This window comes from Meles meles, chromosome 6 (genome assembly GCF_922984935.1).
Source record: "Meles meles chromosome 6, mMelMel3.1 paternal haplotype, whole genome shotgun sequence".
Classification (NCBI taxonomy): Eukaryota; Metazoa; Chordata; class Mammalia; order Carnivora; family Mustelidae; genus Meles; species Meles meles.
Genome location: NC_060071.1, coordinates 103,092,490 through 103,111,771, shown reverse-complemented (window position 1 = coordinate 103,111,771; position 19,282 = coordinate 103,092,490). Strand labels below are relative to the sequence as shown.

The following is a 19,282-nucleotide window of genomic DNA, read 5'->3' as shown; positions in this document are numbered from 1 at the left end:
AGGCAGAGATCACAAGTAGGCAGAGAGGCAGGCAGATAGAGGAGGAAGCAGGCTCCCCACTGAGCAGAGAGGACCCAGGACCCTGGGATCATGACCTGAGCTGAAGGCAGAGGCTTTAACCTACTGAGCCACTCAGGTGCCCCTCCCCCACCTTTTTATTTGACAGAGACCACAAGTAGACAGAGGAGGCAGAGAGAGGGGTGGGGAGGCAGGCTCCCTGCTGAGCAGAGGTCCCAATGCGGGGCTTGATCCCAGGGCCCTGGGACTATGACCTGAGCCGAAGGCAGAGGCTTTAACCCACTGAGCCATCCAGGCGCCCCAAGAATGTATAATTTATCATTTACTTGCCAGTAATTTTACTGTGGTATGTTTATAGAATAGTTTTCATTTTGCATCATCAGTTCTATATTATAGTCAATGATTTTAATCCTCCTATCCAGAATAGCCTCAGGGAAATTATGTTACCCATATATTCTTTGTTCAAATGGACTAGCTGCCAAGACTGGTAATAAAAAAAAATGGCAAAATTAGACTTTTTTTTTTTTTTAAAGATTTTATTTATTTGACAGAGAGAAATCACAGAGAGGCAGGCAGAGAGAGAGGAAGGGAAGCAGGCTCTCCGCTGAGCAGAGAGCCCGATGTGGGACTCGATCCCAGGACCCTGAGATCATGACCTGAGCCGAAGGCAGCGGCTTAACCCACTGAGCCACCCAGGTGCCCCCAAAATTAGACTTTTTGGAGAGAAAAGGGACCTCTTTTTAAAAAGACTCAGGGTTAGAATGGTCTCTGAAGAGGGGCTTTTCCAGCCACCGATGTTTGTATTCTTTACTTCCACTAAGTAGCTGACCAACTCTGCTGAAACACCTCTTTAAAGAAAGAACGCTCAGAAGAGCCGCAGAATCATTTAGAAGACCCGCTCTGTGCCCGAGACTGCGCTCACAGAAGGTGCAGTGTCGACAAGACAGACGGGCTCACTGTCCTCATGGAACATGGTTGATATAAATGCATTGTTTCAGGTGTGAACAGTCCAAGACAAAGTGGAGGGGACTGTCACCTCACTGACTCCTAAAAGCTATGCTCCTGTCAGAACATGCCTAGGACTACATCTGTTTTTGCGATAGCCACGTCACACTATTCGACTCCCTGTAGTTTGGTAGATTCAGAGGTCCCCTGTGTCTCAGTCTGATCCTTACAGGGCTGGAGTTTTACGCCCAAGAGACTAAAAATCGATTTCCCCAGAAGGATTTTTTGAACTGCAAAAAAGCAGACTTCAAGAATTGACAGATTTGGGGCGCCTGGTGGCTCAAGTCAGTTAGTTAAGTGTCTGCCTTCGACTTGGGTCATGATCTCAGGGTCCTGGATCAGGCCCCACGTTGGGCTCCCTGCTCAGTGGGGAGTCTCTCTCTCTCTATCTGCCTGACTCTATCTCTCAAATAAATAGAATCTTAAAAAAAAAAAAAAGAATTGGCCGACTTAACTGGAAAAAAAAAGCATTTTTAATACGACAAAACCCAAGGGTGAAAAAAAATTTTCTTATGTTCATTTTTTTCTTTCTTGCTGGATGATTATATTAACATTTCTTCCTCTCGCATATGTTCTTGTTAGGTCCGTCAGCTGGAATCCAATCTTCTTCCCCCCAAGCACCAAAAGCATCTAAACCCATCAGGTACTGTGAAGCCCACAGAGCAAGAGAAGTTGAGCTTAAAGAGAGAGTGTGAACAGTTTCAAAAGGAACAATCTCCTACTAATAAGAAGGTGAGTTTTAAGACTTTTTACCATGTGTCTGTCTTTACCATGATGTGTCCCTATGCGTAGGTTTCTTTGCCTGCAGGCTTCCAGGGAAATGATTCCAGTGGACTATTTTGGTTCTTCCATCTTTCTATACTTTTGTGATCTTATCAAATAGTATCATAGTTCTTTCTGATTTAGTGATGGTTAGAAAGGAGCAGTTTAATATTCACAATGAAGATGGTTAATCATCTTCAGTAGTACTATAGTCCTTTTAAGTTAGTGAAATCTAGGGACGCCTGGGTGGCTCAGTGGGTTACACCTCTGCCTTCGGCTCGGGTCATGATCTCGGGGTTCTGGGATCGAGTCCCGCATGGGGCTCTCTGCTCAGCGGGAGCCTGCTTCCCCTCTCTCTCTGCCTGTCTACTTGTGATCTCTCTCTCTCTGTCAAATAAATAAATAAAATCTTAAAAGTTAGTGAAATCTATTTTTAAATGTATATATCCTGAATATTGGAAACATCTTAGTATGTTATTAGTTACCTGTTGCTGTGTAACAAATTAAAGCAACACACATCTGTTGTCTCAGCGTCTTTGGGGGTGGGGAATTCAGAAGCAGCTTAGCTGAGTGGTTCTGGCTGTGGGGCTCACAAGGTTGCAGTCCACGTATCAGCTGGGACTGCATTTATCTGAAGGCTTCTGAAGTACTAAAGGTTCCACTTCCAAGTTCAATAATGTAGCTATGAGGAGGAGGCTTCTGTTCCCTGCTGGCTGATTACCAGAGGCCTCAGCTCCTCACCACCTGGGCCTTTTCTCAGGACATAGCAGTGATAGGAGAAAGATCCCAAAAGTTGTAGAGCCTTTTATAAGCTAATCGTGAAAGTGACCCACCATCATTTCTGCTGTCTTCCTTCGGTCACACAGACTGACCCTGGTACAGGAAAACTACGCAATGGTATGAACCCCGGGGGTGGGGGTGGAGATCATGAGGGACCATCCTGGAGGCCGGTTACCATGTGGTTGAACCTCAATGGCATCACTCGGTTTGCTTTCTGTACTTTATTCCATGAAGTAAGAGTTCTAAAACCAAGGTTACCCTGGGAGTTCTTGTTACTTGTTTTCTTTTTTTTCTTCTAAATTAAAACCCGGAGTTTTCACTGTTACCTTTCTCTTCTGAAAATTATGGTTTGTGTAAAAATTATGGGAAGAATGATGAACAGTCAATTACTTGTTATAAAAATTGTATGAAACTTAAGTTTGTAAAATTTAGCATGACCATAGGCAGTAAGAAGATTGGTTTGTGCTCTCAAGGGGGAGATACCATTCAGTTTTAGGTACATTCAAGTAAACTTTTCAGAAAGGTAAAGGGTTTCATCCAGCTGCTAAGGGAAAAGTCTAACGGTAGTTTTAACCTGAGAAGATTACACTTCTAACAATTGTTGCTCCTTTCCTCAGCTCTTTTTGATAGAAACCAAAATCAGCATTCTAGAAACCAAAATCAGCATTCTAGAAGTGTCCTGTATTTTCTGCTTAGCAATATTCTGAATTCCAGGATCATGTAGCTCATTGAAGTCCTCCTATAATAGAGAATTCCAAAAATGGATACTCCCCAATTCTTCAAATTTCATCTTTAAAATTGAGAAAGGAGTTCTCCAACTCAGGTTTTATGTACTTTCTGTTTTAAAACCTTAAACTTTGCCTTAGGGCCCCTGGGTGGTTCAGTGTTCAAGCATCTGCCTTCTGCTCAGGTCATGATCCTGGGGTCCTGGGATCGAGTCCCACATTGGGCTCCCTGCTCCACGGGAAGCCTGCTTCTCCCTCTCCCACTCCCCCTGCTTGTGTTCCCTCTCTCACTGTGTCTTTCTCTGTCAAATAAATAAAATCCTAAAAAAGAATAAATAAGCTTTGCCTTAAAGACAATGTATTTCCCACTGCAGCTCCATGGTAGAGGGTCATGAAATTTAGTGATTCAGCCTTCTTTATTAATAAAAGATGCTAGGAAGTATCAGAGTACATGGCTCATGGTAAGGATAAATTTCATTTCATGAAAGCTTTCTTTCAGCTTTATAACTGGTTATGGGCGTGGGCTTATGTCCTGGATATATTTTGTACAGTGGGCGGCCTGAAGTTTGAAAGCCAGATGCCTTCTGGAATCTGTTCCACATAAGCAGTGGTGATTAAAAACTATCCTAGGGGTACCTGGGTGGCTCAGTCTGTTAAGCATCTGCCTTCAGCTCAGGTCATGATCCTAGAGTCCTGGGATTGAGCCCCTCATCGGGCTCCTTGTTCAGCAGGGAGGCTGCTTCTCCCTCTCCCTGTGGCTCCCCCTGCTTGTGCTCTGACAAATAAATAAATAAAACCTTAAAAAAAAAAAAAAACTATCCTACTTAAATGTAACCAATGCACTCAGTTATATTGTTGTTTTCCTTCACTGAGTGAATTCTGTTTTCTTCCAAGGGTTAAGATTTCTGACTAGCACAAATTTGTCAAAATAAAGTAGAGCAACCCAAGGGTTTGGCTTTTTTAAAGGGGATTTTTTTGTTTTTTAGCAGGTCAGTCAGATGAATTCCCTCGAAAGAGAACTAGAAACAATTCATTTGGAAAATGAAGGCCTGAAAAAGAAACAAGTAAAACTGGACGAGCAGCTAATGGAGGTAAGTTTTTAAGCAGCTGGCCTTACCTACGAAGAATATTTTAATCCACGGATGTGACATTTGTTGGGAGAGGCTAACCTAGCACTGAATTTTGATTATGAAGAAAAGTGGAAAAGTATGACGCCAAGCTGAATTCTTTGGTTTGTCTTACCAAGACTGATAGTCGTTTTTGCCCATTACATAGTCACAGGAATTCATCGTTGTTCACAGAGGAAGGAATAATGTTGACTGTCCGAAAATGCAAGAAAGACACAGACCTCCACAAATTCAGGTGGCGGGGACTTGATCTGATCTTCAAGAGGTCCAGAGCTCCCCCCTCACCCCGCTCCTTGGGTTATAACCGTTTCCTAATACCTCCCCCGTTGTAGTGTTTTACAGATGGGATTGCTAACAGCCTTTTTAGTTGGGAAATCCGTGCAGGGAATTTGGGAGCGTTAGCATTTAGAAGCTTCATCTTCCAGTGCTGTCACTGTGCATTACTACGTTTGAAACTCAGCACGGCCTTGGGAGGGGTAATCTGTTCAATATAAAAATGAACCTGTAAAACTTTTCAGCTTGGACACTGAGTTTCTAGATCACTTTCTGAATATAAAATGCAATTATAGGATCTAAAACAACTTACGTACAAATCTTCCTTAATAAGTAACCATTGCACCGAGATTTTTTGGCTTAGGGTAGATGAACATGTCATGTAGTGAGCCGTAAAGTTTATTTAAGGTAGAGAGGCATGGGTAGGAAATGTCTTTTTGTGCTTTTTTTTTTTTTTTAAAGATTTTATTTATTTATTTGACAGAGATCACAAGTAGGCAGAGAGTCAGGCAGAGAGAGAGAGAAGCAGGCTCCCCACTGAGCAGATAGCCCGATGGGGGCTTGATCCCAGGACCCTGAGATCATGATCTGAGCCGAAGGCAGAGGCTTAACCCACTGAGCCACCCAGGCGCCCCTCTTTTTGTGCTCTTAGAAAGTACTAGGTATACAAATATTTTAGAGCCAGAATTAGAGGATGAGATTTAAATATTTTCTTTAATGAAGCTGGACGCACGCAAAAGTAACTTTAAATAAATGGTTTTTAAACGTGATATACGGGCAGATATGTCATACTGGCATTTAAATGACCACTGAGGTTTCCGCCAATTTTATCTTCTCTGATTTATTCACTAATAGGGAGATTAAACTATAAATAGTGAAATCCAAACCATTTTTTTCTTTCTCTGACAGCATATAATAAATGTGTTCCAGCACTTGAGCTGCAGGCTGTGTTTTGATGTAGACATGCTTTCTGATGAAATAATTATATATTGTGATGAATAAGAGATCTGAAGCTAAGCTCCACATGTCTCGTCCCAAACTGAGCAGTAACAGGGTATACTTAGTCACTGGGAGAGCCTCTCCAAATGTTCTGCCAGCAGGTCCGCTCTTCTCCCTGCTGCTCTCACCGGCCTCAGAAACCCCTCTCTCTTCCTAACTCCGCTTTCCATGATTAGCCTTCATAACCAATTTCCCTTCATTATTTTTCTCCTCGATCAAGTAGTAAATATTTGCTCATGAATGAGGTAAATTGAATGTTCCTGGCACCAGAGCTGAGTAACTAAAGAAAAGGCATGAATTTTCCATTGGAACACTGAAAAGAACATCTTTTCTAATGAAACACTATTCTAATGAAACTTTTTTAGGCAATAGGAGAGCTATTAACTCTGTATAGACCGATACAAATTTAACATGTAAGTCATATACCATATAAGCTCACCTGTTTAAAGTATAATTTTGTGACTTTGGTATTTGCATAACAAAATTTGCCATTTTAAAATTCAGCAGCACGGATTACATTCACAGTGCTCTACAGCCGGCACCACTACTTCCAGAACTTTTGCATCACCTCAAACACTCTCTAACCATTAAGCAATAACTCTCCCCATCCTGCTAGCCCTACAAAACAGGTTCTTATTTATGTTCTGCTATCTATAAATTAGGCCACTTTGGGGCACGTATGGTGGTTTTCATACCATTTTTTATGCCCACCTCACCTGAGAGATAGGTACATTCCTCTCACTTGGCAGGGATTCTCACTGGGTTTGGGTGAGGGGCAAGTGGCAGGCAGGGAGATGTTCCTCCATCAGAATCTTTGGTATCGAGGATTTTAAGAAAAGCTTTCTAGGCCATTCTGATCTGGTGTATGCCATCCCTCGTGGGAAGGAGTTTCTCCTCGTCCTTGTATGCCAGTTTACATGTCACTGATCTAGGGGCCCCTGGCCAGCTCAGTCGTTGGAGAGTGCAGCTCTGAGTTTGAGCCCTGTGTTGAGTGTAGAGATTTTACTTAAAAATAAAATCTTTAAAAAAAAAAAAAGAAGAAGAAGTAGTCACTGAGCTAACACAATACATACCCATAGCCTCCATAGCCTAGGGCAATTAAATTCTTCCATTTCCTCATCTTGTGATCTGGGATCTTCAATTCCCACTCCAGGGCTTTTTCAGCGACATGAGGCAATGTCCTATGAACAATTCAATGTGAACATTCAGGAAAAGGGTTACAGTCTGTATCAGCAGTTCTCAGGTCTGCCTTAGCCAACGGTGCCAACACTTGAGCAACAAAGTTGCCATTTAGAGATGCAGAATATAAACTATAAAAGAACTTAATATCTGATCCATCCAGACTGGACCTGGAATGTTCTAACTAATTCTTTGGGGATAGGTGGAGATAAGGGTGGTAAGTTCACAAATCACAGTAGGTGAAGAAGCAGTTACAGGAGTAGAGCGATGAGACATTTTAAGGTCTGCGAAACGGATATACAGAGAAATGTAAATGTTGGTCCCTTTTAAGTTCTTACAGACTAGAGCACACATGTTTGGGTATATAATATACCCAGTTTTAACTGTTCTCTTTTTATAATTCATACTTTTCTTCCTCTTTTTATGACTCCTGTAATTTTCTTTTGTTTCTGTTTTGTCTGTGGCTAACCTGTACCTAGAAGTCTGTGGTTGGAACTAGCAGAGAAGGGTGCAGTTCTCTGCCTGAGATAGTGTGTGAAGGTAGAACATTCTCTTTCAATGAATTTCATAGCATGGAGATATCTCATTAGACTCTTTGTTCACATAATCATTTCTACTGATTGTGACAGTAAATACATAAGAGCCAATATTCATTTTCATCTTGCTTTGACTATGGAATAGGTCTCTGTTTACATGTACACCAGGATTTCCCTCCGTATTTGAAGACCTACCTCAAGAAAATCATCCTGCTGGTATAAAATCATGGGATCAAAATTCTCCCTATTTTTTATTCCTGAAAATAAAATGGTGGGTTTCTGAATCTACAACTAGAAAATTTCAAAATGGGTCATCTGCCACCTCCAAAGTTTAGATTTCAGGAAATGGATAGTGGCTCTGAAGTTTCATAACGTTTAATTAGAGTTGTGTCTTGGAGGGTCTTTTTCCCTTCTCACAAGCCTGGAGGAGCTGCTGCTTGAGTCTGGTACCTGGTCATGTTCATTGCATGCCTTCTGTGGAGTCCTGTGTCTGCTGAACGTGTCCATAGATGGGAAGGGGCATGCCTCCCTGGCCAAATGCAGTGCGATCTCCTCCTTTTTCCTCTCCCCAGCTTCGGCATGTGATACATGTACCATTTCCTCATTGTCTTGAACAAATACTTCTGTTCCACGTACTTCAGTTCCCCGGGGGGTTCTCGGATATCCCCCCTCTGTCCCAGAATTGCTTATCTTGCAGTGCTGTTTAAGAGTTTAACCTTGGTAAACTAAAACGGGGTCAGATAGTTTTAGATAGGAGGTTCTGTGGCTATCCTGGAAAATAGGTGGTCCCTGAACGGTTGCTTTTAAGAATCTTTATGAATGGTAAGTAAAGTGGCAGAACCCTAAAGCATCATCACTTTCTCCCCTTCGCTTACTCCAACCCTGTGTTTTGTTTGTTTAAAGTGGCGTAATTAAACATTCTAGTATAAGGAGACAGTGAGGTAGAATTTAGACACACTATGTATATCGTGTACCTCGTGCCCTTAGAGTCCCTCAAGAGTGAGGAAGTACAGTGTTTCAAGTCAAAAACTATATTACTTCCTAAGAAAAATGATGCTTCCCCATTACTTCAACTCCAGTCACATACTGTCATGTTTTCAAGTTATCAGGGGGTGTGAGAAGCCATTACTGAATCTGTCAGCTTCTTTCACTCTGCTTGACACTTTCAAGAGTAGCGCTGTGCCGCCGGGACGCAGCACCGCTAATCCGGGCTTTGCCTTTGTCCTCCAGAAGCAGCACCTGAGGTCCACTGTGATGCTTAGCCCGTCCCCTCACGCCTGGGATCTCCCGCTGCGCCAGCAGCAAGCCTGTCCAATGGTGCCCAGGGAGCAGTTTCTGCAGCTTCAACACCAGCTGCTGCAGGCAGAGAGGATAAACCAGTGCCTGCAGGAGGAACTTGAAAACAGGACCTCCGAAACCAACACACCGCAGGTACGAGGAGGCTCTGAGGAGGCTCTTTCTTCCCTGCCAGTTAACTCAGCTCGCGGAATTTGGCCTGTTTATAGGAAAGTTGTACCGGTTCCGGGGTGGGGGCAGAGAATCCAAATCTCTGTCAGAGAGCTCCACCTTTCCTGTAGGACAAATCCGCAGAACTGCAGTGTTATTTTGGGGTTTGGTTTTGGTGTTTTTGCAGTGATGCTCTTGTGCTCTCAGCTTCCAAGCTAGGTAACAGTGTTCTGGGTCTCCTTTGCACCTTGGTAATTGATGAAGTATCAAGATCACCTGAGCATAATGTATAACCGAACGGACCAAGTTTTTTTGACTTGCCATTTGTCTGATGCCAAAAATATTACAGAATTCAAGTGCAAATGATCGAGTTTGAAAACCTCTTTTCAAGAAAAGGAACATCTTTTCCCCTTTCCGTTGAAGTAGCATTACCCTAACTCGCTGCAGACACAATGTGATACTACCTGGGTTTTCAAATACTTCTCTCAAAGTGCTTCATTCATAGTCAAGCTTTTTCAGAAGTCTCTTAACGCTTTTTGCTTGCCCAATTTGTTTATTCAGAACTAGGAATAAAATTAAAAAATACTCCTTAGTTTGTGTAACTCTGAATTCGTTCTGGTTTGGATGCTTTTCTTCTGTTGTCTCTCAGTTGACTTTTCATAAGGAATTTCCCCACCTCCTTTTCTGTAATCCTCTCAAAGTGGCTTTACAAGTCAAATTAGCACCATAATTACTCCCTGAAGCAGTTCTGTCTTCCCCTTCTAGTAGCAGATAGCTGTGCTCTGTCATGATACGCCTCTGTCGGCTCTGCTTTCAAACAAAACCTTCAAATTATTTTTGTCTTTTGTGCTTTAAAAATCCACGTTTTTGGAAGTTTCTGCTATTCCACTTCAGTTCCCATAGTAAAACTGTGCCGGTGGGGTATTGAACAGATGCTTCAACAATTCCACAGTTACAGAACTGAATTATAAAACCTTGACTTCAGTTTTTTTTATCAACATATAATGTGTCATTCGTTTCAGGGGTGCAGATCTGTGACTCATCAGTCTTACACAACTCACAGCGCTCACCTTAGCACATACCCTACTCCCCGGTACCCATCACCCAGCCACCCCACCCACTCCCACCGCCCTCCCCTCCAGCAACCCTTAATTTGTTTCCTGAGATTAGGAGACTCTTATGGTTTGTCTCCCTCCCCCATCCCATCTTGACCTCACTTTTTTTTTTTTTTTTAAGATTTTATTTATTTATTTGACAGAGAGATCACAAGTAGGCAGAGAGGCAGGCAGAGAGAGAGAGAGAGGGAAGCAGGCTCCCTGCTGAGCAGAGAGCCCCATGCGGGACTCGATCCCAGGACCCTGAGATCATGACCTGAGCCGAGGCTCAGGTAAGGCTAAGGCAGCGGCTTAACCCACTGAGCCACCCAGGTGCCCCTTGACCTCACTTTTTAACAGACATTTTAAACCAAAGGATTAGGCGAAGACTTTATCCACTGCTTTCTCATATACACTGTTTTCAGAGCACGCTTTTCCACCCCACCCACCAGTGTTTAAAAATGATATCCTTTTACTCTGATTACTTCAGGATTAGGAGGACAAAAACCCTTAAGATTTTTGTACAGAGAAAAAAAAAAATCTCTGCAGCTGACAGCAGAGTGGACTGCTTACTGTTGTCACTAGAACGCCACTGCCCACTCTCCTGCTTCTGTTAGAACTGAGTTGACACGAATTTGAAGATGACAGAACATTATTAGAATCTGCACCTTGCCTCTCTGTGTGGAGTGATGATTTCTCCTGCCTGTGTTGCTTTGCTTGCAGATGGAGTGTAATGTGTGTGCTTTTAAAAACTGTTTGCATTATAAGCGTGTGAATTTAGACTCCTCCCAAAACATAATCTTGACATCCGGGTGAAGTGTACCACTTGCCTTCTTTCTCTAGGCCTTGCTACCGGAGCAGCGAGCAGTGCACGCAGATTCCTACAGAAGGATTGGGCACCTGTGAAAACTGGGCTGCTTTTGCTGACATTTCTTACCCTGGCAGATACTCAGTGCACACACCCACACACACACCCCCCACACACACACATAAGCTGAAAAACGTTTTGGAATCAAGTGCTCTTTTAAATTATTATTTTTATTTTTAAGCCTTTGCAGTATTGTCTCTTATTTATTAATGTAGAAATGACAGATTTTGTGAATCAAATTCACAAACTTAAGCTTGTTTTGAATCGTTTTATTTATACCATTTAAAGAATGTGGACTTGAGATTCTTAAAAGGATGTATTCTATTTTCTCATTCCATATGCTGTAACTATTTTTAACGAGAGGTACTACTTTTATATATGGAATTTGAAGAAAGTTTGGGTTATTTATACTGTTTTGTATAAGATGTATAATGCTTTTTTGACAGGAAAAAGGAAAATTTTGACAAAACAATAAAATAAATTTTAAATGTATGACTGCCTTTGTTTTTCCTCTTTCCCCTTTTGCCATGTTCTGTGTTCTTTGAGTTATCTGTTACGGTTTTTTGTTGTTGTTGTTGCTTTGCTTTGTTTTGTTTTTTTAGGCAAGTAGAAATCAGGCATTTTCCGTTTATGTTTGAAATTTAAAAAGCCATTATAGCTTTTAAAAGAGTTTTTTTAAAGCTAGATGTGGTCAAGGCCTGATTTCTTGAGGTTTACTTTCTGCATCAGACTTCTACCTACTACAGTTTTTGTCTTCAAATCATCACATGATTTAGTTGCTTTTATCTGAATAAATGCTGTTATTTTATCCCAACCAGTGTTGGCTGTCAACCCGTGTTTGGTCATTCTGCGTGCTTTTAAAAGGAGTAATACTATCAGCCATTAACACCTGAGTTCTGCTTAAACATTTGAAGAACCTTTTAAAATCTCAAATTTCTTATGTGGACATTTTAGCGGCCTGCTGGGAGGGGCAGTTGGTAGTACTGAGTCTCTCCCTGGGTCCTCGGGCTCTCCAAACCCCACACAACTCCTTAAATCCATCACTGTTGTGTGGGGAGGGAAGGAACAGCCAGGGTCTTCTCCCCTATTGTTCTACCTAGGAGTCGTGGAGGCAGAGAGGACTCCTGGTTTTACATCTTTTAGGATAAACCCAACCTCCAGTATGAATTTTTGCTTCACACTGACAAGCAAACTGGGAACCACTGACTACAGTAACTGGCAGGAAGAAGCTGTTTGTTACGAGGAAAGGAACACTAACACCCTTCCAATAACCAGCCCTTCCATGCAGGAGAAATGGACACACATATTGTACACCGATTGGCTTTGTTTGTTTTATTCTTGAGAGACCCACAGTATGGCAAAGGCCCCAGTCACAGATGGAAGTTTGATAACCATAGCTTAATTTACTTTGGATAACTATTTTACTGAAAGAGATGCACACAGGTACTAAATTCTGGGTTTTAAGAATATTGCTTTATCTCAGGGGAAGATGGTAACACAGGTAAGATATTTTTTTTAAAATCTTTGATTCTTTCTCTGATAGGGTTTCTTTCCTAATGTGCAACCCCGGTGTTCAGAACGCCCATTTCACCAGAAATCCATCCTTCCAGTTACCAAAGGCAAACATTTCCTGTCCTTTGTCTAGGCATCTTGTGGGAAAAAATAAATTACTAGTGTTTTCTTTCCACTATGGCATGATTTTCCAATGATAATACCCTTTTCTGTTCTTCCCTTCAGGGAAGCCAGGAGCAACTGGTAACGGTCATGGAGGAACGAATGATGGAAGTTGAACAGAAACTGAAACTGGTGAAAAGGCTTCTTCAGGAGAAAGTGAATCAGCTCAAAGAACAAGTGAGCCTCCCGGGTCACCTCTACCCGCCCACCTCACATTCCACTTTTAACTCCAGCTTTCCATTCCTTTATCGCCATTAACTCATTCACTTATGCTGTCAAATAAAGGCAAATGCTACTACAAATGTATATAACTGAATTTAGGACTCACTCTTCCCCCATACCACTCCAGAAGCATGAATTCTGTATTGCGCATTATTTTCCCAAAGCTCTTTTAAGGCAGGTTGGTCCACAATTTTTAAAATGTACATTTGCTGACAGAGACTGATGCAGACCTAACGAATTAATTCCTAACAAAGTTCAGCTCAAATTTAATTTTTGTAGATTTTTTTATTTGCCCAAGACCGGAAACATTCTATTTAAGAAACACAAAATTTATGTTGGTAAAATGGGGGGATAATAAGTGGAACTTTAGCTTTTCCTATTTGCAACAGCTATAAAGACCTCAAAAAGTACTTATGGCTATAATCAGACCCCAAAAGGCTGTGCTCTGAATTAGAATAGGGACCCGGAATTCCAGGACCACTGTGCAGACTGATCCTTTTCACCTGCTGCTGGCAGGTGGGGCCTGTGTTTGTAAAGTATTTGTGTAACATCTGATGACATGCAAAAAAAGGACTACTTTATAGGAATGTGTTGTAGTGCTTTGGAAACTGAGATTAAGAACTGAGGGGCGGGAGCAGAAATTGTCCAAGTGGTTTTCTAGATATATAAAAAGCAGCAGCCCAAAAGAATGCCTTACTGCAGAGGTAGACTGGAATTTTCCTTTGCTCAATGTCTTAATCACAAAATGGAAAGAAAGGAAAGTCTTATACAATAAGCACTTACTCAATCCTTTAATCACTCACTTAATCAAAACATAGCTACTATGTGCCAAGTCCTGTTCTAAGCACTAGAAATACAGCAGAGAACAAAACAAAATCCTGCCCATGTGGAAGGTAGTTCATTTACAAGGTATTGAGCATTTGGCAAAAAATAGTCTACTTCAGCAGAGGGGAACATAGAGAAGAGATACTTGATACAACTCAGGAGTTTAAAGCGAGTTTCCTGAAGGCCTCTTAAAGCAAGTACTGATGCTGAGTCAGATTTAAACAGATGAAGAAGTATGAGAAGGGAAGCCTAGGCTATGGGAACATCATGCAGTTATGGCAACAGATGGGGCGTGGACATCTACAAACATTTTGGCATTAACAGTTCATACTGTCCTGAAAGAAGCAGAAGAAACTAGAGCAATAGGGAGGAGTGGGCCGTAGAGAGCTTTAGGTGCTGAGCTGTGGAGTTTGCATTTCATTCTGCAGGTGATGAAGAGCCATCAAAGTGTTTTTTAAAAGGGAGGAAGGAAGGGAGGGAAGGAGAGAGATGAAAAGTTGTCTTCCGCCAGTTCAGTCGAGTAGGTCAGTATGTTAAACCTGAGAGTCATCCGGGTTCTGGGTCCGAGTAGGTCAGTATGTTAAACCTGAGAGTCATCCGGGTTCTGGGTGCCGGGTGCCGGGTCCGGGCTTCGTTGTTAACCCTTTTGAAATGCTAATAAATTAGCTAAGTTTCAGTTCTTCATTCCCTAAAACCTCTATACTTTCAGATGCCCTGGTTAAAATTGGGTGTAAAATGAGGCATAAATGGGGGATTGGAATACATTAATAGGAACCATAATAAAATTATCCCAAGGCTGCTGACAGATTTTCCTAGCTCAACCTAGACTTTGTCTTCTAACCCTAAAAATTAAAATATATCTTCTAGGCAAGCTCTACCGTACAAAAGGGGAAGAGTTAAAGAAAAATAACTGCCCAGATCTTACCTCTTTGTTCTATGTAATACATGGACCAAAGTTTAAAATAATCAGGAGGTTATAGCTATGAATGTTCTTAACAGATGTTTGAGCTTCCCAGAGTTAAAGTTCATACTCTATACCCCCAAAACTATAAACATATTCTGATATTTTTTAGAGAATGAAAAAAGCAGTAACCATTTAGGTGGAAAAAGACTTTGACTTTTGAGCCTTCAAATATCAGTATGTTCTTTTCATTAGTGACTTCTAAAAACATGCAAAGAAACAGCTTGGAAGAAGTGGATTTGCTCTATTTGTATCCCTGATGCCAGGTCTGATGTTAAACCTGTGTTGTAAAATAAAAGAATATAACTGATAGACGTCATTTGCCTTTATGAACAACTGTCCTAATGTCGCCCCTTAAACTTAATTACAGAAATGGAGTCAAGATGTTTCTGGTTCTGTTTCTAGCTCTGCAAGAATACTAAAGCAGATACAGTGGTGAAGGACTTGTATGTTGAAAATGCCCAGTTGTTGAAAGCTCTGGAAATGACTGAACAGCGACAAAAAACAGCAGAGAAGAAAAATTACCTCCTAGAAGAGAAGATTGCCAGCCTCAGTAATATAGTCAGGAATCTGGCACCAGCACCACTGACTTCTACGCCTCCATTGAGGTCATAGCCAAGCCAAAGGATACACTCATATTTGCGCACTTGACTAAAATGGATGGAACATTTCAGTAGGTTCTCTCAACTTTTTTTTTTTTAACCTTTAATGGTTTAAAGTTAAGCTCAGCCTAAAACTGCCAGCAACAGACCTGCAGTCCCCATTCAGTAGAATTAGTTTTTCTAGAGAGACTAAATTATTCCCAAGTTTTGAATTAAAAAAAAAAAAAAAATCCTAATAGCCACCAGAACGGTAGATATATGAACACAACACAAAGAGTCTTAAAACCCCAGTTTTGAATGAGTTTAAAAAAAAAAAATACTATGTACAATGCTATGTGTCAATCCCAGATATTTAAAGTTTGAGATCTGATGACTGTTTTAATATTTATTTACAAAAAAAAAAAAAAAGTATGTCTTCTTACACATTCAAATATGGAAAAGTCATTCTGTTTCCAATAATTTTGGTTCTTTGGTAACAGACCTTGGGCTCAATAACCACAGAGGTCAGAAAAGCCAGAGTCCATAGTACTCTACCTTCTAACACCTGTGACAGTATTACCGCTCTCAATGTATAATAGATGTGAAACTGATTTATTCAACTGCACTGTTAACTAATGTTAAAACTGTACTTTCTTTAAACATTTTTTTTCCTTCTTAGAAGTTTCATTTGGGGAGCTTATCTTCTAAAAAATGGATAAAGCCACATTCTTAAAGCATTTGAACTATAGGGAAAGCAGGGAACAAATCACTTTGGAGTAAACATCTGGTCTTAGAAGGGAGATAAGAAAACCATGTAGGTTTCTCTCTCAACTCTTGGAGTTCATGAACTTACTTTTAGGGTTGCTTCAAGAACTCAGGGAACAATACTTTGAATGGTCTTCCTGAAACACTGTAGGGCCCCTTTAAGAATTTGAAATGCATAAACCATGTGACCTTATTTAGAGCTATACTATGATTTTTATGTCTACATTTTTGGTGAGTTTACTCTTCTGAAAATCCTTGATTTTAGAATTAAAAACTTATGGAAGAGGAACTTGCTTGTTTAACATAGGTTAAAATTTCCGTGCTTCCTGTTCTTCTAACACTTCAATTCTGATCATAAGAATTTCTTACTTTGGGGATGCCTGGGTGGCTTGGCTCAGTCTGTTAGGCATCTGCCTTTGGCTCAGGTCCTGGGATCAAGTCCCACATGGGGCTCCCTGCTCAGTAGGGAGTCTCCTTCTCCCTCTGAACCTACCCCCTCTCGTGCTCGCTCGCTCTCTCTCTCTGAAATAAGTAAAATCTTTAAAAAAAAAAAAAGAAAAGAAAAAGAAAGGAATTTCTTACCCCAGTAAGCACTGGCATGCCATCTGAGGTAAATGAGTGCCAAGTAGGATTTTCCATTCAGTTCTCAAGACTGGAACTTTATAGAGCAGTCAACATTTTTACGATGAGTAATCATTTTCCCCCAAATGAAATCTTTGCTTCTTAGCCTACTTCAGCCGGCCAGCCATGGGTGGAGGACTTATGTTTAGGACACTAACAAAGCTCAGTACAGTCACCTATTTGTTTTTGTGGAAGAGCAATTAGATAAATATTCACTTTGATGTATTTCTAGAAGGCCAAGACCATCGATTTATAAGACAGGTAACAGCAAAATCACACACAGCATTATGGGCAGGAACAAAAGATTCAAGAACACTGCCTAAGAAGTCATATGATGTTTCAAAATCTCAACAAAATAATTTGCATCAAGCAACTTTCAGGTTCCTCATGGCCTAACCATCTCTTGGTCCCACCTGACAAGCTTAGGGCCAACACAAGTCCTTACTACAAGAGCTCTGACAAGGCATGGCAGTTTGTGGGACTGGAATTCACACTCATGAAACAAAACTTTTCAGGTCTGGATAGCTCTTACTATCAGAAAGTCCTAATTTCCCCCTGGAAAAATAATTAATTTTAATCCTTCCCTGTAATTACCCTTCAAAACATGTCACATCTGCTATCATCCCTTCCCTAATCTTTCTTCCCAGTGCAAACAGTTACTTGTAAACCCAACTACTTGTATGGCATTGGCTTTTTAACAGAGAATCTTTTTCACTGAAAACTGTGGATAGACCTAGGCGACTAAGGTCGTAAATAAACTATGCATCTGTGGTGTATTTATGTGATATGCTTCAAGTTACTCAAGCTTATTACTATCAAAACTGAGCACCAAGCAGACTGCTCAAAGAACTGGCTTTAGCATGTGATCACATGTGTTGTAATTTCTGTTTTTATATTATGAAAAGTGTAGGTTAATTTCTCAAAAATCTGTATTTATATGTATATAAAATGCTGTTTAATGAATGTAAATACGACTTTCTGGAAAGTTTTAGACCACATTTAGAATCCCTTTATCCAAAATCAAAATGCTGCTCAAATGAAAGTTAATTGGATCAACATCTAGGTGCTTTATTTCTTGCTTTACTGCACTTATAAAAGGAAAAAAGACCAACATGAGAAATAGTTACCTTAAGTTTATACATTTGTGCAGCAGTTTATTTTTGTAGCCTAGAGTGGGAATTTAACTGGCAATTTATAATAGCATTTACAGCTTTTAAAAAATCTTTTAAAGAGATTAAATTTGAACTTAAATGTTTAGGTTTGGCTTTCAGACTTTAACAACACTCTTTAAAATCACAAGTTATGTATCCTTTTATTGGCATTTAGCTACTCGTTTATTAAAAGCACTGGTTAAACTTTCTTTGGCTTTCTTCAGAGTTATTCAAATTAGTCTGAGAAGATGGGCTATTCGTTTCAAGGAAAGAGTCAAGTTTGCCTTTGTGATAATATGTTACACTAAGACAAAGAAAATGTGGATCACAAAACCTGTGTTGTTCTATTTTGCTTTCTTCTGCATTTTAGAAGCCTGAACCCTTAAGCTCAAATAGTGAAGGGAGAAAGTAGAGGGGGAGGGGTAGAACCGATCACAGTATTTTATTTATTTTTCTAAAACCTGGATTTTAAAACTTTTAACTGTGAATCCTTCCCAGAAGCTTCAAATACACTGCTTATATATTTAATCATGAGCATATTTTACATAAATAGATCACAAAGTCAAGCTTTCAGGATATAGAAGGAGCTCTTAGAGTCTAGTGTTTCAATAATGTACAAATACCCAGGTTATGTATTATTAAGAATGAATGAAAAGTCTACTTTATGGTGGATTTTAACATGGGAATGAATTTATTTGTTTGATTTTTTTTTTTCCTGAGTGAAGGAAAAGAGAAATATGTTGCTATTGTCCGCATCTTAAAGGTATTCCCAATCAAGGCAAGGCTAAGCGCTCTGTAATAGTATTAAGCAAGTCTTGTTTTAAATGGATTACCTGTAATGGCTCATTGGAATGATATGCAAGTAATGCCAAAAGCCACATCAAAGCCTAATAACCAAAGCATTCCATATTTAAAGCTTATTTATTATATCAAATTTGGACCTATTTGAACATATCAACACTCTAAATAAAATAGAAAACTGTTTTATGGATAGGGATAGCTGTTTAATAAAATTAACCTTTTATTTCTCAGTTTTGAATAATTTAAGTTAACTATTCTTATGGGAAAACATTTTCACACCATGTTTTAAGGGAACACTAATTTTGGGGGGTGGGCTGGGTTCATCAAGAAGCCATCCCTAGGATTCTTTTGAGAGAAAAATTAATGTGTATGTGTGGATACCAACTTTGTATATTTTATCTTAGCCACTCTAAAAGGGTTTAATGTGAGCTTAAAATGTAAATAAAAAGTTTTGTAAATGTGGCTCTTGTGTTCTATATATCCCGAACTTTCATACCGTGTCAGTGTGTTCATCATTGGTCTTTAGAGTAAAAGCATTAAAATACTGCACTGAACACATTTTACAAATGCAGAATCTCTGCATCCATCCCAGCCTAATAAATCATATTCTTCATTTGCTCCATTTTAAGGAGATTCCCAAGTGATTTGTATGCGATTCAGAGCACTGGGACTCCATTTCTGTCACAGACTTGATTACTTTTATACCAGCAAGTTTGGGGTCCCTGTACCCTGTAGTGGTTCATAATTCACATCCAAAATCCTGACTTAACCTCAGTTGAGGCCCTACTTGGGATTTTGGGTGCACTAGTTTCCTTTTGCCATCTTTATGGGTGACTCAGACTTTCTTTGTTGAGCTGTGTGTGATGAGA

At 40.3% G+C, this 19,282-nt stretch overlaps 1 protein-coding gene across 7 annotated transcripts in view; it reads left to right on the top strand.

Annotated features, from left to right (window-relative positions):
* NIN (ninein) overlaps positions 1-18,871 on the top strand; it is a 99,382-nt gene extending 80,511 nt beyond the window's left edge. Inside the window, exons 27-31 of one of the 7 annotated variants that reach the window (XM_046008168.1) lie at positions 1,606-1,755; positions 4,280-4,381; positions 8,635-8,835; positions 12,550-12,663; positions 14,900-18,871. In XM_046008168.1, coding sequence (XP_045864124.1) covers positions 1,606-1,755; positions 4,280-4,381; positions 8,635-8,835; positions 12,550-12,663; positions 14,900-15,109 — 777 coding nt within the window. In that variant the 3' untranslated portion in view covers positions 15,110-18,871. Of the gene's footprint in view, positions 1-1,605; positions 1,756-4,276; positions 4,382-7,347; positions 7,409-8,634; positions 8,836-10,787; positions 11,256-12,549; positions 13,034-14,899 lie in introns of those variants that run through there. The other 6 variants (XM_046008167.1, XM_046008173.1, XM_046008170.1 and 3 more) reach the window with 6 other exon arrangements.
* Positions 18,872-19,282: the final 411 nt, after the last annotated feature.